The 26,168-nt window shown below is 49.7% G+C and overlaps 1 protein-coding gene across 1 annotated transcript in view; it reads right to left on the bottom strand.

Annotated features, from left to right (window-relative positions):
- Window positions 1-26,168, bottom strand: part of LOC132350467 (myosin-13-like) — a 1,192,166-nt gene that overhangs the window by 68,692 nt on the left and 1,097,306 nt on the right. The window contains 1 exon segment of the mRNA XM_059899652.1: window positions 8,768-8,793. Within this exon segment, the coding sequence (XP_059755635.1) occupies window positions 8,768-8,793 (26 nt within the window).

Genomic DNA, 26,168 nt, shown 5'->3' on the forward strand with positions numbered 1-26,168 from the left:
CCATGGAAGTTGCACTCATTCCCTGGTCTGAGCTGCACAGAGAAAAACACTAGGCTTCTCCTTCCATCCAGGACCTCCTAACTGAAGTCACCCTGCCTCCAGGAAAAAGACGGCTTGCGTTCCTATTGCAACTAAAGCACAGTTTTTCCTGAAGTACGGCAGGCTTTTGAAGAGGCACGGGCCCAGAGGCCTAGCTAGGGCTTTCCTTGGTGAGGCCGTTCACTAGATGCAGAACACCCTGCCTCGAGAAGTTGATTCAGGGAAGAAAACAGTGTGTACTCTGTGTCTCTTTTGACTTGTTAAAAACCACAGAGATGTATGCTGCCTGTTCCCATGAAATGCGGGCATGATGGTACTAGCCTTGCTTTCCATTTGGAAAGCTCCATTCTTGCTGCCGTGAAGCTCCCTGAAATTCTCTGCTGTTGACAGGCCTCTGGCCACTCTAGCATTGGTGTGGGAAGAAAATGAGTTTTCTCTGGCTACACACGGAGCTTCTTTGGCCGGGGTGGGTTCACCTTGCCATGCTCTAGAGCTAAAGGGAATCTCAACGTGAGTCCTTGCCTCGAGGTAAGGCCCTGAGTAGCCCTGCAAAAAGGTAGGCATGCAGCTCTTTCCATGAGCTCTAAGTCGCTGTTCTGCTTTACTTTAAAGGAAGTACCCTTTTCAGGACTCCTAGGCCTCTCGGGTGAGCATCATTTTTGTTCCAAGATCCCTGAGTACCTCCACACCCCTGTAGGCCTGCTGAGCAACGACGAGGCCCATTGGTCCCTCGGAGGTCCTCTGTGTGTGCTGAGTCATGGGCAACACACTACACTCTTTCTTGTGATATCTTGATTCACAGCACTCGCACAGGTAAAAGAGCAACATTCTAGCAAGTTCCAACAGGCCTGGAAATCGCACTCATTCCCTAGTCTGAGCTGCACAGAGAAAAACACTAGGCTTCTCCTTCCATCCAGGACCTCCTACCTGAAGTCATCCTGCCTCCAGGAGAAAGACGGCATGCGTTCCTATTGCAACTAAAGCACAGTTTTTCCTGTAGCACTGCAGGCTTTTGAAGAGGCAGGGGCCCAGAGGCCTAGCTAGGGCGTTCCTTGTTGAGGCCGTTCACAAGGAGCAGAACACCCTGCCTCGAGAAGTTGATTCAGGGAAGCAACTAGTGTGTACTCTGTGTCTCTTTTGACTTGTTAGAAACCACAGAGATGTATGCTGCCTGTGCCAATGGTAATGGGGGCATGATGGTCCTAGCCTTGCTTTCCATTTGGAAAGCTCCATTCTTGCTGCCGTGAAGCTCCCTGAAATTCTCTGCTGTTGACAGGCCTCTGGCCACTCTAGCATTGGTGTGGGAAGAAAATGAGTTTTCTCTGGCTACACACGGAGCTTCTTTGGCCGGGGTGGGTTCACCTTGCCATGCTCTAGAGCTAAAGGGAATCTCAACGTGAGTCCTTGCCTCGAGGTAAAGCCCTGAGTAACCCTGCAAAAAGGTAGGCATGCAGCTCTTTCCATGAGCTCTAAGTCGCTGTTCTGCTTTACTTTAAAGGAAGTACCCTTTTCAGGACTCCTAGGCCTCTCGGGTGAGCATCATTTTTGTTCCAAGATCCCTGAGTACCTCCACACCCCTGTAGGCCTGCTGAGCAACGACGAGGCCCATTGGTCCCTCGGAGGTCCTCTGTGTGTGCTGAGTCATGGGCAACACACTACACTCTTTCTTGTGATATCTTGATTCACAGCACTCGCATAGGTAAAAGAGCAACATTCTAGCAAGTTCCAACATGCCGTGGAAGTCGCACTCATTCCCTGGTCTGAGCTGCACAGAGAAAAACACTAGGCTTCTCCTTCCATCCAGGACCTCCTACCTGAAGTCATCCTGCCTCCAGGAGAAAGACGGCATGCGTTCCTATTGCAACTAAAGCACAGTTTTTCCTGTAGCACTGCAGGCTTTTGAAGAGGCAGGGGCCCAGAGGCCTAGCTAGGGCGTTCCTTGTTGAGGCCGTTCACAAGGAGCAGAACACCCTGCCTCGAGAAGTTGATTCAGGGAAGCAACTAGTGTGTACTCTGTGTCTCTTTTGACTTGTTAGAAACCACAGAGATGTATGCTGCCTGTGCCAATGGTAATGGGGGCATGATGGTCCTAGCCTTGCTTTCCATTTGGAAAGCTCCATTCTTGCTGCCGTGAAGCTCCCTGAAATTCTCTGCTGTTGACAGGCCTCTGGCCACTCTAGCATTGGTGTGGGAAGAAAATGAGTTTTCTCTGGCTACACACGGAGCTTCATTGCTCCGGGTGGGGCTCACCTTGCCATGCTCTAGAGCTAAAGGGAATCTCAACGTGAGTCCTTGCCTCGAGGTAAGGCCCTGAGTAGCCCTGCAGCAAGGGAGGCATGCAGCTCTTTCCATGAGCTCTTAGTGGAGGTTCCGCTTTATCTTAAAGGAAGTACCCTTTTCAGGACTCCTAGGCCCCTCGGGTGAGCATCATTTTTGTTCCAAGATCACTGACGCACTCCACACCTCTGCGTGCCTGCTGAGCAGCATTGATTCCCATACGTCCCTCGGAGGCCCTCTGTGTCTGCCGAGTCTCGGGCAACACACTGTACGTTACTTCAGGAGAGCTCTATTTGCAGAGCAGTCGAACAGCATCAGAACCACATTTCTAGGCAGTCCAACATGCCCTGGAAGTTTTCGACATTGCCCTCGTCTGAATGTCCTGAGATAACACTCTTCTTAGAATTTATCGAGGACCTCTTTCCTGAAGTCACTCTATTCAAGGAGAAATACAGCATCCTAACATGCTGTGTCGCTCACAGTGCAAGCAACGTGAGAACTTGCCTCGAGGGAAGGCCCTGAAATGCTATGCAGAAGCGGAGGCGTGTAGCACTTTCCATGAGGCCGTAGTCGCTGCTCTGCAGCATTTTAACGCCAGTACGCTTTTCAGGACACCTAGGTGCCTCGCCTGGAAACCCTATTTCCTGCAAGAACAGCAAGTACCCTCAGGCTCCCCTGGCCCTTCTAAGCAATATCCAGGCCCGTAGCTTTCCGACTCACAGTGTGTATGCCGAGTGTAGGGCAACAGAGTGCACTCTTACTGGGACATCTTGAATTAGCTAGCACTCATACAGGTTCACGAGCACCGTTCTAGCAAGTTCCAAAATGCCATGGAAGTTGCACTCATTCCCTGGTCTGAGCTGCACAGAGAAAAACACTAGGCTTCTCCTTCCATCCAGGACCTCCTAACTGAAGTCACCCTGCCTCCAGGAAAAAGACGGCTTGCGTTCCTATTGCAACTAAAGCACAGTTTTTCCTGAAGTACGGCAGGCTTTTGAAGAGGCACGGGCCCAGAGGCCTAGCTAGGGCTTTCCTTGGTGAGGCCGTTCACTAGATGCAGAACACCCTGCCTCGAGAAGTTGATTCAGGGAAGAAAACAGTGTGTATTCTGTGTCTCTTTTGACTTGTTAGAAACCACAGAGATGTATGCTGCCTGTGCCAATGCTCTAGACGTAAAGGGAATCTCAACGTGAGTCCTTGCCTCGAGGTAAGGCCCTGAGTAGCCCTGCAAAAAGGTAGGCATGCAGCTCTTTCCATTAGCTCTAAGTCGCTGTTCTGCTTTACTTTAAAGGAAGTACCCTTTTCAGGACTCCTAGCCCTCTCGGGTGAGCATCATTTTTGTTCCAAGAGCCCTGAGTACCTCCACACCCCTGTAGGCCTGCTGAGCCACGACGAGGCCCATTGGTCCCTCGGAGGTCCTCTGTGTGTGCTGAGTCATGCGCAACACACTACACTCTTTCTTGTGATATCTTGATTCACAGCACTCGCACAGGTAAAAGAGCAACGTTCTAGCAGGTTCCAACATGCCGTGGAAGTCGCACTCATTCCCTAGTCTGAGCTGCACAGAGAAAAACACTAGGCTTCTCCTTCCATCCAGGACCTCCTACCTGAAGTCATCCTGCCTCCAGGAGAAAGACGGCATGCGTTCCTATTGCAACTAAAGCACACTTTTCCTGTAGCACTGCAGGCTTTTGAAGAGGCACGGGCCCAGAGGCCTAGCTAGGGCGTTCCTTGGTGAGGCCGTTCACAAGGTGCAGAACACCCTGCCTCGAGAAGTTGATTCAGGGAAGCAACTAGTGTGTACTCTGTGTTTCTTTTGACTTGTTAAAAACCACAGAGATGTATGCTGCCTGTGCCCATGGTAATGGGAGCATGATGGTACTAGCCTTGCTTTCCATTTGGAAAGCTCCATTCTTGCTGCCGTGAAGCTCCCTGAAATTCTCTGCTGTTGACAGGCCTCTGGCCACTCTAGCATTGGTGTGGGAAGAAAATGAGTTTTCTCTGGCTACACACGGAGCTTCATTGCTCCGGGTGGGGCTCACCTTGCCATGCTCTAGAGCTAAAGGGAAACTCAACGTGAGTCCTTGCCTCGAGGTAAGGCCCTGAGTAGCCCTGCAGAAAGGGAGGCATGCAGCTCTTTTCATTAGCTCTAAGTCACTGTTCTGCTTTACTTTAAAGGAAGTACCCTTTTCAGGACTCCTAGGCCTCTCGGGTGAGCATCATTTTTGTTCCAAGATCCCTGAGTACCTCCACACCCCTGTAGGCCTGCTGAGCAACAAGGAGGCCCATTGGTCCCTCGGAGGTCCTCTGTGTCTGCTGAGTCATGGGCAACACACTGCACTCTTTCTTGTGATATCTTGATTCACAGCACTCGCACAGGTTCAAGAGCAACGTTCTAGCAAGTTCCAACATGCCGTGGAAGTCGCACTCATTCCCTAGTCTGAGCTGCACAGAGAAAAACACTAGGCTTTTCCTTCCATCCAGGACCTCCTACCTGAAGTCACCCTGCCTCCTGGAGAAAGACGGCTTCTGTTTCTATTGCAACTAAAGCACAGTATTTCCTGTAGCACTGCAGGCTTTTGAAGAGGCACGGGCCCAGAGGCCTAGCTAGGTCTTTCCTTGGTGAGGCCGTTCACTAGATGCAGAACACCCTGCCTCGAGAAGTTGATTCAGGGAAGCAACCAGTGTGTACTCTGTGTCTCATTTGACTTGTTAAAAACCACAGAGATGTATGCTGCCTGTGCCCATGGAAATGGGGGCATGATGGTACTAGCCTTGCTTTCCATTTGGAAAGCTCCATTCTTGCTGCCGTGAAGCTCCCTGAAATTCTCTGCTGTGAAAGCCCTCTGGCCACTCTAGGCATGTGTGTTGGAAGAAAATGAGTTTTCTCTGGCTACACACTGAGCTTCATTGCCCGGGGTGGGGCTCAACTTGCCATGCTCTAGAGCTAAAGGGAATCTCAACGTGAGTCCTTGCCTCGAGGTAAGGCCCTGAGTAGCCCTGCAGAAAGGGAGACATGCAGCTCTTTCCATGAGCTCTTAGTGGAAGTTCCGCTTTATGTTAAAGGAAGTACCCTTTTCAGGACTCCTAGGCCCCTCGGGTGAGCATCATTTTTGTTCCAAGATCACTGACGCATTCCACACCCCTGTGGGCCCGCTGAGCAACATCGAGGCCCAAAGGTCGGTCCCTTGGAGGCCCTCTGTGTATGCCGAGTGATGGGCAACACACTGCACCTTCCTTAAGGAGAGCTAAATTTCCAGAGTACTGGAATAGCCTCAGGATCACATTTCTAGCCAGTGCGATGTGCCATGGAAGTGTTCGTCACGGCCCCCATCTGAGCTTCCATGAGAAAACACTCAGCTTATAATTCTTCGAGGACCTCGTACCTGAAGGCACTGTGCTCGAGGAGAAATTCAGCATCCTACCTTGCTGTGTTGCTAACGGGACACTCAGCGAGAGCACTTGTCTCGAGGTAAGGCTTTGAATTGCCATGCAGAAGCGGAGGCCTGCAGCAGTTTACATGAGGCCGTAGCCGCTGCTCTGCATTATTTTAACGTCAGTATGCTTTTCAGGACACCTAGGAGCCTCGCGTGTGTACCCTATACCCTGCGAGAACAGTGAGTACCCCCAGGTCCCAATGGGCCTACTAAGCCACATCCAGGCCCGTAGCCCTACGAAGCCACTCTGTGTATCCCGAGTGTAGGGCAACAGACTGTACTCTTTTGGGGACAGCTTGATTTCCCCAGCACTCCCACAGTCCCACGAACACCGTTCTAACAGGTCCCACATGCCATGCAAGTCTGACTCATTGCCCTACTCTGAGCCGCAATGAGACAAACCTTCGGCTTCGCATTCCATCTAGGACCTCCTGCCTGAAGTCACCCTGCCTCCAGGAGTAAGTCGGCTTGCGTTCCGACTGCAACTAAAGACCAGTTCCTCGTGTAACACTTCTGGATTTTGAAGAGCCACGGTCCTGGATGCCTAGCTGGGGCGTTCCTTGGCTGAGGCAGTTCACTAGATGCAGAACACTCTGCTTCAAGGAGTTGATTCAGGGAAGGAACCACTGGGTAAGCTGTATCTCTTTGGACTTGTTAGAAAGCACAGGGATGTATGCTGCATGTGCCCATGGAAATCGGGGTCTGATGGAACTAGCCTTGCTTTCCCATTTTGAAAGCTCCATTCATGCTGCCTTGAAGCTACTTGAAATTGACTGCTGTTGACAGGCCACTAGCCACTGTAGGCATGGCTCTGGGAAGTAAATGAGTTTTCTTTAGCTAACCCGGATGCTTCCATGGCCGGGGTGGAGCTCATCCTGGCACGCTCTAGAGCTAAAGGGAAACTCAACGTGGGTACTGGCCTCGAGGTAAGGCCTGGAGTAGCCGTGCGGAACGGGAGGCATGCAGCTGTTTCCATGAGGTCTTAGTCGCTGTTCTGCTTTATTTTAAAGGAAGTACCCTTGTCAGGACTCCTACGCCTCTCGGGTGAGCATCATTTTCCCTCCAAGAGCCCTGAGTACCTCCAGACCCCTGTGGGCCTGCTGAGCAACATCGAGGCCCACAGGTCGGTCCCTCGGAGGCCCTCTGTGTATGCCGAGTTATGGGCAACACACTGCACGTTCCTTAAGGAGAGCTACATTTCCAGAGCACTGGAACAGCCTCAGGATCACATTTCTAGCCAGTGCAACGTGCCATGGAAGTGTTCGTCACGGGCCCTGTCTGAGCTGCCATGAGAAAACACTCTGCTTAGAATTCTTCGAGGACCTCGTACCTGAAGTCACTCTGCTCGAGGACAAAGTCAGCCTCGTACCATGCTGTGTCACTAACGGGAAACTCCGCGTGATCACTTGCCTCGAGGTAAGGCCTTGAATTGCCGTGCAGAAGCGGAGGGGTGCAGCAGTTTCCATGAGGCCGTAGCCGCTGCTCTACATTATTTTATTTATTTATTTATTTGTTTATTTGTTTATTTATTTAATTTATTTATTATTTTTTTGACTGCGTTGGGTCTTCGTTGCTTCATGTGAATTTTCTCTAGTTGCAGTGAGCGGGGTGTACTCTTCGTTGCGGTGCACGGGCTTCTCATTGTGGTGGCTTCTCTTGTTGTGGAGCACAGGTTCTAGGCCCGTGGGCTTCAGTAGTTGTGGCATGCGGGCTCATTTGTTGTGGCTCCCGGGCTCTAGAGCGCAGGCTCAGTTCTTGTGGCGCACGGGCTTAGTTTCTCTGCAGCATGTGAGATCTTGGTGGACCAGGGCTCGAACCCATGTCCCCTGCCTCGGCAGGTGGATTCCCAACCACTGCACCACAAGGGAAGCCCCTGCTCTGCATTATTTTAACATCATTATGCTTTGCACGACACCTAGGAGCCTCGCGTGGGCACCCTATTCCCTGCAAGAACACTGAGTACCCCCAGGCCCCCATGGTTCCCTCCTGTGAGTCTTTTTCATGTCCATTTAATTGTCAGGACCAGTCTTCAGCTCTAAGAGGGTGGAGGTCTGTTTTTGTCTTGGCCACATCTTCCTTGCCAGCATCTTTGAATTGTACCCCCTTCCTTGGCTTGATTCCTCAGCATGCTGACATGCTCTCAGCGACCATCTTCAGAAACTCTTTGAACATGGGCTGTGTCTTTCAAAATGAAACACATTCTTACTATACGATCCAGCCCTCAAACTCCTTGGTATTGATGGACCTAAATGAGTTGAATGCTTCCATCTACACAGAAACTTGCATCTGGACATTTACGGCAGCTTTATTCATCACTGCCAGAACTTGGAAGCAACCAAGATGTCCGTCAGGAGGTGAATAGACAGATAGACTGGGCTCCATCCATGCAGCAGAATGTTCTTCGGCACTGAAAAGAAAAATGAGAGAGAGAGGGAGCTACGGGGTGACAGGTGGGGCACCTTAACTGCATGTCACTCACTGAAAGAAGCCAATCTGGAAAGGTGCCATAACTTAGGGTACCAACTACCTATGACATTTGGGAAAAGGCACACCACAGAAAGGGTGGGTTGCTAGGGGTTTGTGGCGGGGTGAAGGGGTGGGGTACGATAAATAGGTCAAGCACAGAGGACTTTTAAGGCAGTGAAACTATTCATTGTGATACATTCATGGCGAGATACATTTGTCAAAACCCACAGAATGGTACAACTCCAGGAGTGGACCCTAGTCCTAGTGTAAACTCTGGACTCCGATGATCATGATGTGTCCATGTAGATTCATCAATAGTGACCAACACACAGAATGTTGATCGGATAGTGGGGGAGAGGGAAGCTCTGAGCACCTGTGTGAGTGGGGTGGAGGGGGCGGATGGAGAGAGCAGTAACAGCAGAGCAGGGGGCATGTGGCACCTCTCTGTACTCTGCCCAATTTTGCTGTGAACTCAAAACTTCTTTAAAAAAATAATAAACCCCATTTAAACAAAGAAACAAATGAACATTCCAGTAGCATCACATGACTCCTCCTCTTCAAGCTCTCAATTTGTCTGGGCCACTTGAGAGTCAAACTTCAGTAGGCACTTGGCCTTTCAATCAGCATCCTTTCAAAGTTTCATCTGACACCTGCTCTTCATCTCACTACACTCTTTTTTACACATTTTTAATTAAAAAAAATTTTTTTGTGGCTGCAGCGTACAGCTTGCTGGATCTTAGTTTCCTGACCAGGGATTGAACCTGCGCCCTCAGCAGTGAAAGCACAGAGTCCTAACCACTAGACCACCAGGGAATTCCCCAACACTTTTAAAAAAATATATTTATTTATTTATTTGGCTGCACCGGCTGTTAGTTGCGGCACGCAGGATATTTTAGTTACTGCATGTGGGCTCTAGTTCCCTGACCAGGAATCGAACCCAGACCCCCTGCATTGGGAGCAAGGCGTCTTAACCACTGGACCATCAGGGAAGTCCCTCTTTTTTTAAAAAAATATTTACTTATATATTTGGTTGCATCGGGTCTTAGTTGCAGCAGGCGGGCTCCTTAGTTGCAGCACATGGACTCCTTAGCTGCAGCATGTGGGCTACTTAGTTGCAGCAGGTGGGCTTCTTAGTTGTGGCATGCGAACTCTTAGTTGTGGCATGCATGTGGGTTCTAGTTCCCTGACCAGGGATCAAACCCCGGCCCCCTGCATTGGGAGCGCAGAGTCTTATCCACTGCGCGACCAGGCAATTTCCCCCTCCTCTTTTTAAGATAGTTTTTTTCTTCTTTTTTAAAATTGGTGTATACTTGACAGGCAATATTATATATTAGTTTTCTGGAACACAACATAGTGACTTGCTATTTTTATACTCTACAAAATGATCACCAAGATAAGTCTAGTTACAATTTGTCATCATACAATGTTATTACAGTATTATGGACTCTATTTCCTATGCTGTAAATCACACCCCAGGACATTTGTTTTATAACTGGAATTTGGAACTTCTCAATCTTTCTCAACTATTGCACTCATCCCTCCACTCCCTCCCATCTGGCAACCACCAGCGTGTTCTTGGCATCTATGAGTCCATTTCTGTTTTGTTGTGTTTGTTCCTTTGTTTTGTTTTGTAGATTCTACATATAAGTGATATCATAAGGTAATTGTCTTTCTCTGTCTGCTCTATCTCACTTAGCATAATGCCCTCTAGGTCCATTCATGTTGTCATATGATTTCATTCTTTTTTATGGCTGAGTAATATGCCAGTGTGTGTGTGTGTGTGTGTGTCCAGTTTTCATACATATATATGAAAATTTCTTTATCCAGTTGTCTATCGATGGACACTTTGGTGGCTTCCACATCTTGACTATTGTCAATAAAGCTGCCATGAACATAAGGGTGCATATATCTTTCTGAATTTGTGTTTTGGTTTCCTTCAGAAAGATACCCCCAAGTGTAATTCCTGCATCATGTGGTAGGTCTATTTTTAACTTCTTGAGGAACCTCCATACTGTTTTCCATAGTGGTTGTACCAGTGAACATTCCAACAAAAGTGCATGAGGGTTCCCTTTTCTCCACATCCTGAGCAATACTTGTTATTTGTTGTCTTTTAGATGATAACCATTCTTTGAGGTGTGAGGTGATAATCTCACTGTGGTTTGGATGTGCATTTCCTTGATGATGAGTGATGGTGACCATCTTTTCATGTGTCTTTTGGTCAACTGTATATATTCTTTGGAAACATGTTTGGTCTTCTGCCAATTTTTTATTTGGGTTTTTGTTTTTTTGGAGGCTGACTTGTGTGAGTGAGTTCTTCGTCTATTTTGTGTATGAACCACTTACCAGATATATTGTTTGTAAATATTTCTTACATTCAGTAGGCTGCCTTTTTGTTTTGTGGATGGTTTCTTTTGTCATTGAAAAAATTTTCAGTTGGATGGAGTCCCATTGCTTTATTTTGCCTTTGTTTCCCTTGCTTGAGGAGACAGGTCCAAAAAATATTGCTGAGACTGATGTCAAAGAGTGTACTGCCTATGTTTTCTTCTAGGAGTTTTATGGCTTCATGTTTTTGTTCTAGTTCTCCTAAAAATTCCATTGGTATTTTGCTAGAAATGGCATCGAATCTCTAGATAGCCTTGGGGTGTGGAATCCTTTTAACAATACGAATTCTTCTAATCCATGAGCGTGGTATGTCTTTCCATTTGTTTGTGTCGTCTTCAATTTCTTTCATCAATGTCTTCCAGTTTTCTGAGTACAGGTCTTTCACCGCCTCGGTTAGATGTATTCTTAGGTATTTTATCTTTGTTAATGTCATTGTCCATGGGGTTGTTTTCTTAATTTCTCATTCTGACATTTTGTTGTGAGTGTTTAGAAATGCAACTGATTTCTGTAGATTAGTTTTGTATGCTGCAATTTAACTGTGTTTTCTGATGAGTTCTATTCGGTTTTGGGTGTCATCTTCAAGATTTTCTGTATAGAGTACCATGTCATCTACAAACAGTGACAGTTTTACTTTTTCTTCTGCCATGAGATTCCTTTTATTTTTATTTTCTAGAATCTAATGACTATGACTAGGACTTCTTAGACCATGTCAAATGAAAGTGGCCAGAATGGTCAGGGTTAGAGTTAGGTTTAAGCATAACTGGCCCTCTTCCCCTTCCTCTCTCACCATGTCTCTGAGACCTCCATGAAGGACAGGACTAGTCCACAGTCACAAGTGGCTCAGGGAGTTGAGCTGGACCATTGTTTTTCTGCCCCCTAGTCCTGGGCATAGTTTTGTGTACTGTCTGTGTATCTTCTTTGGCCAGGTGTGCATTCAGATCTTTCCCTATTTTAATTGGGTTGTTTGTGTTAGAATTATTTGTATGATTTGAGACAAAACCTTTATTAGATATGAGTTTGCAAATATTTTTCTTCTGGTTTGTGATTTGTCTTTTGATTTTCTGAGTAAGGTCATTCACAGAGTACAAATCTTTAATTTTATTAAGTCCATGTTATTGCTTGTTTTCATTTTTAGATTGCCTTTTTGTGTTGTGTGTTAAAACTCCAAAGCTCATGATTTTCATGGGCAAACCCAAGCTTATGTCAATTTTCTTGTATAATTTTGAATAGTTATTTTTTTTAATTGATGAATTAATTTATTTTTGGCTGTGTTGGGTCTTCGTTTCTGTGCTAAGGCTGTCTCTAGTTGTGGCAAGCGGGGGCCACTCTTCATCGCGGTGCATGGGCCTCTCACTATCGCGGCCTCTCTTGTTGCGGAGCACAGGCTCCAGACATGCAGGCTCAGTAGTTGTGGCTCACGGGCCTAGTTGCTCCGCAGCATGTGGGATCTTCCCAGACCAGGGCTCGAGCCCATGTCCCCTGCATTAGCAGGCAGATTCTCAACCACTTAGCCACCAGGGAAGCCCCTTGAATAGTTTTGTATTTAAAGTTTGTCTGTGGGGACTTCCCTGGTGACGCAGTGGTTAAGAGTCCGCCTGCCGATGTAGGGGTCACGGGCTTGAGCCCTGGTGCGGGAAGATCCCACATGCTGCAGAGCAACCAAGCCTGCGCGCCACAACTATTGAAGCCTGCGCGCCTAGAGCCCATGCTCGCCAACAAGAGAAGCCACCGCAATGAGAAGCCCGTGCACCGCAACGACGAGTAGCCCCGCTCGACGCAACTAGAGAAAGCCCACATGCAGCAACGAAGACCCAACGCAGCCAAAAATAAATTATAAATTAAAATAAAATTTGCCTCTGAATAACTTTGAGTGAATTTGGTATAAGTTGTAAAGTTTGCATCTACATTCACTTCATTCCAAATGGTTTCCAATTAATTGTTCCTTAACTAATTTTAGAAAACTTTTGGAATAGAGACTCCATTTTACTTTGAATTTCCAGTTTAGTGGATTCAGCAGTCCTGTCAGTAGGGCACGCTGCCCCCAGTGACCTGTGAGGGAGGCGCGGCCTGCACTTCCTGCACTGACCACAGGGTGGCGCCGAGTTCGCCTCTCTGACCCACAGCGCATGCTCGTTCCCTGCGAACTCGATTGTGAGGGCAGCTGAGAGGAGTTGAGCCTCCTCAGGTGCGGGTGCGGGCGCGGGCGCGGGGGCGGGGGCCTTCGGGTAGGACGCCCGGCTCAGCGTCTCTGCTGAGAGGAGCTGGGTCTCTGTCTCCTCAGGACTCGCTGGGGTTTCGGCTTCAGGACAAAGTGGGGCTGCGTCCACGCTGACTAGGGAACTAGGTTTCCTGAGGACCCAGGTGATGCCTGAGGAAAAGGTGAAGAGACGGTGAGGAAAAGTGGGGAGAAGCTTCCTGTGGGCGACTGACCGTTGAGGGGGTCCGTCTTCGTGTGAGCGAGGGAGGGCTTGGCGTGGAAAGCTGGGTGTTTGGTCAGGTTTGTGTGCAGGGTAGCCAGCGTGAGTTATGGGGCGTCCAGTTTTCCCAGCACCATTTATCGTGGGGAGTGTCGTGCTCCTTGGTGTGTCCTTGGTCCCTGTGTCATAAATTCACCGACCCCGTCTGTGTGGGTTGAATTCTGGGCTCTCTGTCCTGTTCCTCTGGTCCCTGTGCCCGTTTTGAGCCAGTTCCACACTGTTTTGGTGACCGTAGCTTCTCAGCAGAGTGTGACGTCAGGGAGGGAGATGCCTCCAGTCCGTTCTAATTTTTCAGGGTTTCTTTGGCTACTTGGGGTCCTTTGTGGTTCCCCACAGATATTAGGAGGATTTGCTCTATTTTGGGGGAAAATACCATGGAATTTTGGGAGGGATTGCATTCACTGTGTCCACCTCTTTGGGTAGCATGGATATTTTTAACAATATTAATTGTTCCATTCCATGAGAACAGGATATCTTTCCATTTATTGGTGTGTTTTGCAATGTCTTCATCAATGTCTTCAAGTTTTCAGTGTGCAGGTCTTTCATCTCCTTGGTTGACTTTATTCCCAGGTATTTTGTTCTTTTTGATGCAGTTGTAAATAGGGTTGCTTTCTTTCTCTTTCTGATGGTTCATTATTAGTGTTTAGAAATGCAACTGATTTCTGTGTATTGATTTTGCAACTTTACTGAATTGATTTATTAGTTCTAATAGTTTTTTTGTGGAATGAAGTGGAAAATTGGAATTCAAAAATCCCACTGTTTCTACCATATCCAGGTCGTCCACAACACGGAGGACAGCGGCTCCTAATATAACCTTCGCACAGTGCCTCTAAATGACATGTGGACTTTGGGTGAACTGGATCTGGGTAAGGCTTGGCTTCTATATGGAAGTTTGATGTTTTCTCTGCTTTTCTGGCATGCTGTTGACATACATGATGTTTTGAAAAGTAATTGACTTTCCAGTAATTTCAAACATACAACTTTACATACATAAAAACAAGTCTTGTACCTTGATTAAATATACTCCTAAGTATTGACGTTGACATTATTAAAAATGGAATTGTTCTCATAAATTCTTTTTCAGATTATTTTTTGCCAGCGTATGCATGTAAGATAGATTTTCATGAATTGATATTTTGTTCTATAACTTTGCTTAATTAGTTGATTAGCTCAAATAATTTCTTTGCTGATTATAGGTAGTTTTATATATAAGATGATGTGACCTATGTTCTGTGAAGAGACACAGTTTTAATTTTTCCATTCACCCATGGATGCCTTTTATTTCTTTCCTCAAGATTCTGGGTAGAACTTCCAGTACACTATTGAGTAACGGTGATGAAGGCCAGCTTCCTGGCCTTGTCCTGATTTCAGGAGTAAATCTTTCAGTCTTTAACATTGAGCATGATGTTTGCTGTAGCTTTTTGTACTACTCTTTTCCATATTGAACAAATTTCCTTTTATTCCTGCTTTCTAGAGTGTTTTTCATGAAATAACACTGGATTTTCATTGTAGATTTTTTGCATTAATTGATATGATTATGTGTTTTTACTTCACACCATTATTGTGGTTGAATACATTGCTTACTTTTAATATGTTGAGCAACCTGAAATTTCTGGTGTAGAGATACTTGCTTATGGCATTATCCATTTAAAGTTCTGTTGGTTTCATGTTGCTATTACTTTGTGATAGATTTTTACATTCATATTTATAAGTTATACTGGGGTAGTTTTCTTTTCCTTTTTCTTTATTTTTGAAATCTTTTTTAAAATAGTGGTTTTATTTCATTTTAATTATTTATTTATTTTGGCCACGTCCCATGGCTTGTGGGATCTTAGTTCCCCAGTCAGGGATCGAACCCGAGCCCTTGGCAGTGAAAGCACAGAGTCCTAACCACTGGGCCACCAGAGAATTCCCCAGTTTTCTTTTTCACGATGTATTTGTAAAATCTGATTAGACTTGGCTTGGTGTAAGTGGTTTGGAGGGTTAGCATTAGGGCTGTGGCTGGTATGAGGGTTGGGGCTGTGTATGGTTTATGGTTGCTGTTATGGTTTAAGTTTTATGGTTAATGAGTTATTTATGGGTATGGTTAATGAATATATTTTATGGTTTGGTTATGGTTATGGTTTTGCTTATTGGTTAAGGTTTATGGTTTTGGTCTCAGGGTGTTAGGGTTCTGTGTTAGAGTGGGTGTTAGGGTATGGGTGAGAATTGGGGTACAGGTGGGATGCGGGTAGAGCATGGGTTAGGGTAAGGTACAGGTTTAGGGTACGGGTTAGGCTAAGGTTAGGTCAGGGCTTAGGGTCAGGATCAGAGTTTAGGGTTAGGGTCCATGTCAGGATTAGCGTCAAGGTTGAGCGAGGCCATTGTTTTCTGCTCCTCCAGTGCTGGATTCTCATTGATAGAAGAATGAAATGTCTGCTCTGGTCACCCACTGTTTCAAATTGAGCTCAGCCTTAGTCAAGGGTTCTTAGGGCCTCAGAGGTCATGCAGGGTTTCCCTCCACCCTCCCTCCTGGGAAGGGTGATGCAGGCCCCACTCTGTCTGGGCAGCCCCAGGTCCAGCATGGCCCTAACATGCAGGATACTAAGTAGACGTGATGTAAGACTCGGTGCATCAGTCTGCCAGCCCCCAGGTGCTGCCTTTTTTTTTCTTAATTAATTAATTAATTAATTTTGGGCTGTGTTGGGTCTGCATTGCTGCACGGAGGCTTTCTCTAGTTGCGGTGAGTGGGGGCTTCTCATTGCGGTGGCTTCTCTTGTTGCAGAGCACAGGCTCTAAGCGTGTGGGCTTCAGCAGTTGTGGCTCACGGGTTCTAGAGCTCAGGCTCAGTAGTTGTGGTGCACGGGCTTAGTTGCTCCACAGCATGTGGGATCTTCCCGGACCAGGGCTCAAACCCGTGTCCCCTGCATTGGCAGGTGGATTCTTAACCACTGCGCCACCAGGGAAGTCTGGTGTTGAGTTCATGAGGGCCGGTGGGGCCCTCTTGGGACTGGACGGATCCTTTGTTCCATCTGCACGGGTGTCCAAGCAGGTCTCAGAACAGCCCTTGCCCTCTGAGCGTCCAGGCAGGCACCCACGTTCCTCCAGCTCAGGTTAGCCTTGGCCCCTCAAGCCCCCGTGGCCAATTACTGAGCTGATTGTGTCTTTACTCTTCAAAATTAAATCACTCTCTCCAGGTGGGCGAGAAGTTTACTGGTGAACTTAGTTCCCTCTTCTCCATTCTTTGGCCTCTGAATAAAGCCTGTGCTCTGTCGGTCTCAGCTTTGGTTTCGTTATTCGCCTATTTGAACCAGAATGGAAAAAGGAAGCGTTCCCTGTCGAGACAGTGATCCTCAGCCAGGCTAGGGCCCGAGTATGGTTCATATGACTTGATTTGGTAACAGTGTGTAAGGGGATGGTGGTCTCTGCCTGTGGGGTGGTGGAGGGCACACCTATAGCCACAACACTGGTTCCATGGGCAGCATGGTCCCCTGTGGGCCTGGACCGTGTGCTCTCGTCCCCCCACGCCCGACACCACCTGACGGTCATGACGTGGTGACACTGGCTGCTGGGCGTCCAATCAGGAGGGACCCAGAGGCAGCTCCTGGTGCCAGACCAGACGTGTCTTTTCACGGGCCGTGGACATACTGGGTCTGAGGACTTTGCTTTGTGTCTAGAGAACAAACTGAGCCGCTAGCAGCTGATCTGTGCTGTGGATTTGAAACTCATGGGCAGGGCAAGAGCTCCCACTGGACACTGGCTCGGAAGCTTCCGCACGGGTGATGACCACACCAGTGCTTCCTGCCTGAGCCCTCCAGGCTTCCCGCCTGCCTCCTGGGGCCCCAGATACTGGGCTGATAGGGCTCAGCGGCTGCTGGGACTTGAGGTCCAGATGCTCCCAGGTTTGGGGTAAACATGCCACTACCCACTGGAGTCTCCCTTCTCTGAGGTTCAGGAAACAGGAGGACCCACCAAACTGAGCCCATCCCTGGGCTCTGCTGCAAGTCTGCTCAGATTTGCTCTCCTGATCCTGAAGACAGTCCTGCGGGAAACAGGGCCTGCGATTCCCATACTGATGGTGTTCTGTGGAATTTCCATGGGACCCCTTTCTACCCTGTTCTGAGCAAATTACTAATCAATCCATGCTACTGTCACCCGATGAACAGACTGGGAAGTTGAGACTCCAAGAAGCCAAGTAACCTACGCAGAAGCACAGATGTGGGAGCAGGAAGTGGGGTCTGTGCCCATCGCCCGCCCAGGGTGAATGAGTGCTCCCAGCAGGTTACATGTCCCCCCTTTGCGGGGACTGGCTCACAGGGCCTCCTCTTAGGCGGATTCACTTTGCAAGCCTTCCCTTCAGCAAGATTCCTGTTACAAAACCTTCCTTTTCTGGGATTCATCTCACAATCCTGTATTTGGGGTCACCCGGGAAGTTTATATCACCCTGAAGTGTGTTCAGCCTCACGTCACCAGAGCAGCTTTCCTGGGTGACACTCACCACCAGCCCGTCCACTCCCAGCTGAGACCCAGAAGTGCCCCCTTGGGCCCCAAGCCCCATGGCTCTGCCTGGGTGCCCACTCCCCTCCTGCCTGGTCCGTCCCTCTCACGTCCCCTGCAGGGTCACCAGGAGCTCCCACTCATCCTGTGCAGGCTGTCCGCTCTGTCCTGGGGAGGCCTCCGTGGTGTCAGGTAGAAGAAACAAGAGGTACTGGTGGGGCCTCCCTCACGCAGCACAGCAGCCAGCAACCGCCTACTGACCTCGTCACTGTGGCTGGGCCTAGATGGGGGTTCAGGGGGCCCGCAGTAGCTCCTGGTTCTCATCTCACCCCAGCACCGCCCACAGGGAAGTCACTAAGCAACTCTGTGCTGGCTGCATAGAGAGGACGCTCATTCACATGCTCCTCCCAGCAGCCCCCGGGGCTCTCATGGGCAGGCCCCTCCCAGGGTATGGAGCTCACCTGGGCAGGCACCCAGCAGCCCCCGGGGCTCTCGTGGGCAGACCCCTCCCAGGATATGGAGCTCACCTGGGCAGGCACCCAGCAGCCCCCAGGGCTCTCGTGGGCAGACCCCTCCCAGGATATGGAGCTCACCTGGGCAGGCACCCAGCAGCCCCCGGGGCTCTCGTGGGCAGACCCCTCCCAGGGTATGGAGCTCACCTGGGCAGGCACCCCGCAGCCCCCAGGGCTCTCGTGGTCAGGCCCCTCCCAGGATATGGAGCTCACCTGGGCAGGCACCCGGCAGGGCTGGGCACACAAGAACCGTGCACGTGGCCCTCGTTGCAGAGCACCCCAGCCCACCTGTTGGTCAGAGCTGACCCTGAGCACCTCAGAGCAGGACCTGAACTAACAAACAGCAGCTCCGACAGGTCTGTGACCCTGGGCTTCACTCTGTGCGGCCTCCCTCCGCCTGGTCTTCCGGTGTCTTCCACTGCAGCCGGGGCACCAGGCCTCTGTCTCCACCCACCACCCCTCCTCTCCCTGACTCCTGGGTTCCTCTCGTGTGGAGAGGGTCTTCTTGAAGTTGTTTCCTACTCATGAGCCAGTTAAAATGATTAGAAAATCAGCCAGAGTTGTAGCCCCATGTCAATCCTGACCCTCAGGACCCCACACCTGTTCCTTGGGCCTGGCCGGCACAACAAGGCCCGTTTTCTGCAATTATGAGCCCCTGAGGGGCGAGGATTGGCTGACCTGGGCAGCCTGACCCAGCCGGCCAGCCCTCCCCAGGTGTGCCTGGGCTGAGGTCAATATAAACACCCCTCCCGGCAGCAAGAGCCCCTGCAGCTGTGCCTGACGCCGTATTCTCTGCCCCGTCAGCAGTCTTGGGGCCGGGCTGGTGGGAGGGAGGGAGGGGCCACGGCCTTGAGGGTGGCCCGGTCTGAGCGGGCCTCTGCTGGAAGTTCTCCCCGGGCAGAGGCGAGGAAGCAAGAAAAAGGCAGTGGGGGCCAGGACAGGACGGGTAACTCGGGTAGGGGATTGGAAAGCTTCCAGAAGAGCAGCCGGGGCCAGGACCATCCTGTGTGACGTGCAGGAGCCCACGTAGCACGTGTGCTGTCGCTGGGGTGGCTGCAAGCCCTTTCCTCCAGCCTGTGAGGTCCTTGCACATATTCAGGCGGCTTTCCTGGGAAGGGTGGGTAAAGTTCAGGAGCAGCTGGCTTGGAGGTCAGCTAACGTTTACAAAGAGACGCCTCCGCACGGTCCAAGCAGCTTTCCAATGAGGATGCCCCTTGTGGGGGGCTGCTGGCAGCATGTGAGAAAACGCCCCGCCTCCGACCAACTTCAGAAATTTTCATCAGTGTAGCAAGTATCTTGATAGGGTTTTCCTGTAACTAGTGGGTTCTTAATTAGCAACATGAATGGTGACATTAAATGTCCTCAGTCAGGATTGAAATACCCCCAACATGTACAGGTGTAAGAACCTCGGGAGGCCGTGTGCAACCCGCACCTTTAGGGATGGGCTTCCTACTTGACCCCTCAACGTTGTGGTGTCCAGCCACTGATTTAGGGTTTCTGGGGGCCCAATGCTGACTCTAAGGCTGAGTGGTGGTCTCAGCATGAGCTGGGGTTTGCGAAAAGTGTGATGGAGTTAAGTCTGACTTTCTGTGACAGCTGGGGATGGGTCTGTAAAGCACTTTGGCTTTTAGGGCAAAGGTTTGTTACTGGAACAAAGTGTACCCCCCAAAATGGGCTGAAGCTCAAGATGTCTCTGTCCCTTTCATGTGAGAGTCCAGGGCAGGTGGGTGGCAGGGCCCAGACTGTCCACCTTGTCTCTCCTCCCTGCTTCCAGGTGAGGGCTCCAACCAACAGGGTGGGGTGACCAGGTGGGCATCATGCCCTCCGTCCTAGGATGCAGTCTGGCCAAGGCCCTCACCACCTCCACCTCTCCCCCTTGGTAACACGAGACACTGTGCCCCAGCTGTAAGGGGTGGGAAGGCTGGGAGGTGCAGGGTAGCTGTGAACAGGAAAAAGGGAAATGGGATCGGGTGGGCAGCTGCGCAGCTCTGCTGTGAGGGTCACCTGGACGGTAGCGCACAGACTCTGGGTCCTGTGAACCTTCGATGCTTTGTGGTTCTGGAAATCCTATAGGAGACGGTCCACAGCAGGTGAAGCTAATGCTCTCAGTGGAGGTGGTGAAGCCAGAGATCTCAGTTCAGACTGAAGGTGCCGATGTACATACAGGGCAAGACCATCTCGTGTGAATGGACTTCAGGCACGTTTAACGTGAATGCAGTCATGTTAATGCCTAGCATCTTCTATCTTGTGCCTCTCCTCAGGGACCCCCTCCTCAGTTCCTGAGGATCCTGTAACTCCCGTACAGGGGGATGGAGAGTGGCCTCTGTCCAGTCTGAGCCCTGAGTTACCCTGCGTGTGAATCTGCTCAGGACCGCCGTAACAAGTACCACAGACTGGGCCGCTTGAATAACAGACCTATCTCCCAGTCCTGGATGCTGTCTGAGATCAAGGTGTGTGCAGGCTGGCTTCTCCTGAGGCCTCTCTCCTTGGTGCTTAGACAGCCGTCTTCTCCCCAGGTCCTCACGTGGTCTCCCCCTGTGCCTATCTGTGTCCTAATCTCTTCTTGTAGGACCTCAATCCTATTGGATTAGGATCCACCCTAGTGACTTCATTTTTACCTTGATCGCCTCTTTAAAAATCCCATCTCCAAATACAGCCACATCCTGGGGTCCTGGGGGTTAGGGATTCAGCATGTGAATTTGGGGGGATGTGACTGAGCCTATCCCATCCTCCTTAGGAGCCAAGTGTGCCTCGGTCCTTCCTTCCCTCAAGTCACACGGGGTGATGTAGTGGCTCAGGGAGAGGCCACTCGTGCAGAGTCTGTGTCCCAGCTGGGGAGACCTTCTCTGCTCTCTCTGATCAGGCCGTGGCCGTGCCAGTCCCCTCCTGAGGTGAGCGGTTCTGGTGTTTCCTGCCATGTCTCCTGGCCGGCTGAGGTGCTCATTGTCAGGGAACCCAGGAGCCAGCAGCCTCGTGGGGGTGCCGGGGACTCTCAGGGCCTTGGCAGAGGTCTCTCCCAGCAGATACCCTATTGAAAGTGGGGAAACATTTGGGGGATTACAGGTGGGAGAGAGTCACAGTCTCGTTTATGCTTCAGAAAGACCACGTTGGGGTGGGATGTGAGGTGCACGGTGCGGGCAGGGAGTTTTGTCAGGGCCTGATGGAGGAACCAGGCACAAGATCGGGCTTGGGCCAGGGCTGTGGGTGTAGAGGGGAATTAGTGTGGGAACTGGCCACAGACTGTTGTCGAAATCTCGGCTTCCCTGTGCACCGAGGCTGAACAGAAATACGGAGACAGGGATTTTGGAGGAAGAGAGAGATGGCTTTATTCTTCTGCCAGGCAGAAGGGAAGACACAGCCAGCTAGCGCCTCAAGAACTGGGCCCGCCCTCCTTGAGAATCAGGGAAGGTTTTATATGTGGGGCTCTCGCAGTCCGGGGTATAGGATGAGGATCAAAGTAGTGAAGGTCTTGCATTCCTCCTTTTCTTTGCATTATTTCAAAACAGTCATAGTTGGCATCAGGCCGCCCGGTAATTGGGGTCCAGCAGTCTAGTAATTGCGTCCGTTTGCCTCTGGTTTATCGGCCGGTGACCTTGTTTCTGAAATGCAAAGACTATAGGGGGTGATTTGTTATGAGGGGCATATAGAATGTAAGTGCTGGACATAATAAGGTTAGGGAGTGAGAGGCAGGGGATGTAACTCACACAGAGTTAGGGGTGATGGGTGCCAGAGGTAAATTACATAGTGTCAAGGAGTGAGGTTAGCTTTGTAAAGTACAAATCTAGTTACTACAAATTAGTGACAAAGTAAAACAAGGAGTGATGAACTCTTTCAGGCCAGGTTATATTTCTTCTCTAGCCTGTTCGCTGTTCCCTTTGTTTTCCTTGTTCTCAGGGGAGGGAAAACTTCATTTCTATTTTTGCTGCAACAAGACTCTGGAGGAGCAGATGACAGTCAGTGGGGCACAAGGAGAGTGGGAGCCTGGGAGACCCCAGTGTTACCGAACCAAACTTGGGTCCGCTTGCCCGAGTGCAGTAAAGCCAGTCTACTGACACCGGGTGTGGTGAAGGGAAGTGCAGCTTTAATTGTAAGTGCCAATACAAGGAGAACAGGCGGCTTGTGCTCTAAATCCCCGAACTCCCTGAAGGATTTCAGCACAGCAATGTTAAAGGCCAGGTGAAGGAGGGGGGTCGCAGGGTATGTGATCAGCTGGTGCACAGTTCTCTGGTTGACGGTGAGGTAACAGGCGGTTAACACTCTAAATTCTTAGGCACCAGAAGTTCCGGGGCTACCTGTTCAAGATCATCAGGTAGTTAATTTCTTCCATTTGGTGGTGGTTTCAGCATCTGTAAAACAACTCAGGAAGCGTGCATCAGATGCTGTTATCCAGGTACTTCAGAGAGGAGCTCCAGCAGAGGATGTGGGGGAGGGGTCTGTCCTGGGAAGGCCCCGTAGGGTCCTGCTCGGTTACACCCCGTGCCTGGGCTCAGCAACCTGGGAAGGTGGGGCTGCTCCTGGGTGTGGGGAGCTGCAGGATCCCGGTCCCCTGAGGGCCCTGTTAGCCCCCAAGGTGAGATGGGGGTGCAGTGACTGGACAGAGGCGTCTGGCCTGGGGGAGGGGTCCAGGCTGGAAATGTCATGGGAATCATCGCAGGGAGGGAGAGGAAAGGCCAATGGGGGCAGGTAGGTCACAGCAGACTATGTGCAGGTGACTGCGGTCCTGTTGGAAGCAACTCAGAGCCAGAAAGGAGTGGCCGTCAGGGGCTCAGCTCCATTCTCTTGTTCCTTTGTAAAACCGCTGTGTCAGAGTTTGAGACACTGCCAGGAAACATCTGGGCCAGTGCTGCCATGGCTTCATCAAAGGGGTCCAGGGGGAGCACAGAACCACTGCAGACCCCGCCCATGTCCGCACTGGGAATGAATCCCATCGGGTCTCCTGGGTTCACAGACTTGAGGGAACCTCTGTCCTCAGGACTGGTCTTCCTCCTTCCTCTCACCTGCTGATCAGAGGCCCAGGAACCCCCATCCTGGCTCCACCCCCAGGGCCTGGATTCAGAGGCCCAGAAACCCCAAACCTGGCTCCACCTCCAGGGCCTGGATTCTGGGACAGCTTAGGGGTAAGCAAGACCCTCATGCTCCTTTACCTGCCTGGGAGTGAGAATGTCTTAAACGCTGCAATTGACTGATGATGGGGGGCTGAGTGTTTCCAGCAGGTATGGGTGGAAAGATGGGGCATGGAGTTCCTGTGTCTGCAGGGTCTTCCCAGCGTGAAGATCTGTGTGTTTCCCCCGGCCAATCAACATCCTCCCAGGAAGCCCAGATCCAGGATTATGAGGGCAGAGGCTCTCCCCTTGCTTATCTGTAACTTCCCACTCCCACAGCAAGGAGCCTGGCTCCCACCATCTGCCATTTATGTATGCATTGCTCCTTTCCAGTTACATGTGCAGAGGTTCCAGAATTGTTAGCTACTACACCCTGGAAAGAACTTCGTAAAATAAAGCCCACTGTATATGTACGGTCCATTTTGCCTTTAGTCTACAGATTCCATTCATTTCCAAAGGTAACTTAGGTCAGCACCTTTTATCCCATCCCCTACAGTGAGTTGTTTCCATATATTTCTAATACAGTTAGACTCTGTCACATTATGTATTCCATCCTGCAACACTCTTACATTCTAAATAACTAAATTTGAATAGATTATGATTGGTCCCTTGGGCTATACACATCTGTGGGCTTAGACAAATGCATAGTGACAGGTATCCATCCTAGAGTGTCACATGGAATACTTCAAACCCCCACCCCATGATCTGCTTATCATCTGTGTAGCTTTTCCTTTCCCAGAATGTCACCAATGGGGTCATACTGTGTGCAGCCTCCTCAGCCTGGATGCTTTCACGTAGCAGTATATACTGAGGATTTATCCATGTCTTTCCATAGGCTGATGGTGCATTCCTTTCTGCTGAGTAGTATTCCACTGCATGTGTATGGGCGGAAAGACAATTTCCTCTCTACTTTTCTAGGTTCTTGGTTGAGGCCCCCCTGCCCCTGAAATAAAAGACAGATTACCAGGAGAAAAGCAGAAGTTTAATTACATGTATACCTTCTGAATACAGGGGGGATAGCAAGGAAAACTGAGTCACTCCCTGAAATGACCAAAACCATCCCCTTAAATACCGTCTTCAGCTAAAACAGAAGAAAGATTCTGGGGAAGGGGGGAAGGCCAGTTATGGCAGGTTATCATGCAAAGCACAGTAAACAAGGGTATGAGTGTTTGCACATTTAAGTCAGGACTTCTCCATTGAAAAGAGTTACTTAAGATTTAATTATCCTTCTATTTTTGGTGCAAAAAGGGGCATACCCTTATAAATGGAGACTTCTCTATTGTAAATGTCCTTCATAAAACGGCAATCTCAGTTTTCTGATTTTTTTTGAATAAATTTATTATTTTATTTTTGGCTGCATTGGGTCTTCGTTGCTGCGTGCACGCTTTTCTCTGGTTGTGGCAAGCAGGGGCTACTCTTCATTGCGGTGCCCAGGCTTCTCATTGTGGTGGCCTTTCTTGTCATGGAGCACAGGCTCTAGGTGTGCAGGCTTCAGTAGTTGTGGCACACGGGCTCAGTAGTTGTGGCTCACGGGCTCTAGAGCACAGGCTCAGTAGTTGTGTGCTCGGGCTTAGTTGCTCTGCGGCATGTGGGATCTTCCCGGACCAGGGCTCGAACCCGTGTTCCCTGCATTGGCTGGAGGACTCTTAACCACTGAGTGGCCAGGGAAGCCCTTTTTTTTTTTTTTTTTTCAAAGCAGACCAATAATCCTTATGCCAGAGAGACATATTTTGGGGTGGCATATTCTACTCGCCTTGACATGGATGTACCCCAATTTGCTTATGCATTCATCTTTTGAAGGATATCCTGATTTCTTCAAGTTTTTAGGCATTATGAAAGTGCTACTGTGCATAATTGCATCCTTGTTTGCATTTGGACATAGATTTTCAAAGCAGTTGCCTAAATACTGGAAGCATGATTGTTGGATCCCAACGTGAGACTTGTTTAGCTTTGGAAAAAACTGCCAAATTGTCTTACAAAGTGGCTGCACATGCCTCCCCGCAGCTATGAGGGAGAGCTCCTTTTGTTCCTCACCCTCTAGCCATTGGTATTGTCATATTTTTGGAGCTTAGCAGCGTTAATAGGTGTGCTGTGATATCTCATGATTTTAATTTGTAATTCCCTAATGGTGTATGATGTTGAGCTTGTTTCTGTATGACTTTTACTATCTGTATATCTTTTTTGGCGGGATGTCTGTTCAGATCATGCTGTTCACGTTCACGCTGAGAGGAGCCCTGTCTCCTCAGGACCCGCTGGGGCTTTGGCTTCTGGGACACGTGGGGCTGAGTCCACACTGATGGCCGGGCTTCGGGACAAGCCGGGGTCGAGTCCACACTAACGGAAGCCGGGTCTCCTCAGGACCCCCTGGGGCTTCAGCTTTGGGACACTGTGGGGTCCAGTTCATGCTGACAGGAGCCTGGTCTCCTCAGGACCTGCCGGGAAGTGACGCCACTGAAGGAAAAGGTGAAGAAAAGTGGGCAGAAGGTTCCTGTACGTGGCTGACCGCTGAGGGTGTCTGTCTTCAGAGGAGCCAGGAGAGGAGGGGCTTGATGTGGAAAACTGGGTTTTTGGCCCCTTTTGTGTGTGGTGTAGACAGAGTGCAGTGTTGTTCTTTGGCGTGTGGCGTCCGGTTTTCCCATCACCGTTTATTGAGGGGACTGTCCTTTCCCTGGTGTATGTTCTTGGCTCCTTTCTTGTGAATTAACTGATCACATACCTGTAGGTTGATTCCTGGGCTCTCTGCTCTGTTCCTCTGGTCTGTGAGCCTGTTTTTGTGCCGATTCCACACTTTTTTGGGACTGTAGCTTCGTAATGAAGGTGAAGTCAGGGAGTGAGATGCCTCCAGCCCGTTCTCCTTCCTCAGGGTCGCTTTGGCTCTTCTGGGTCCTTTGTGGTTCCACACACATCTTAAGATTGTTTGTTCTGTTTCTATGGAAAATGTCATTGCACTTTTGGTAGGGATTGCATTGAATGTGTACATTAATTTGGCTAGGATGCATA

Source organism: Balaenoptera ricei, chromosome 16 (genome assembly GCF_028023285.1).
Source record: "Balaenoptera ricei isolate mBalRic1 chromosome 16, mBalRic1.hap2, whole genome shotgun sequence".
Taxonomy (NCBI): Eukaryota; Metazoa; Chordata; class Mammalia; order Artiodactyla; family Balaenopteridae; genus Balaenoptera; species Balaenoptera ricei.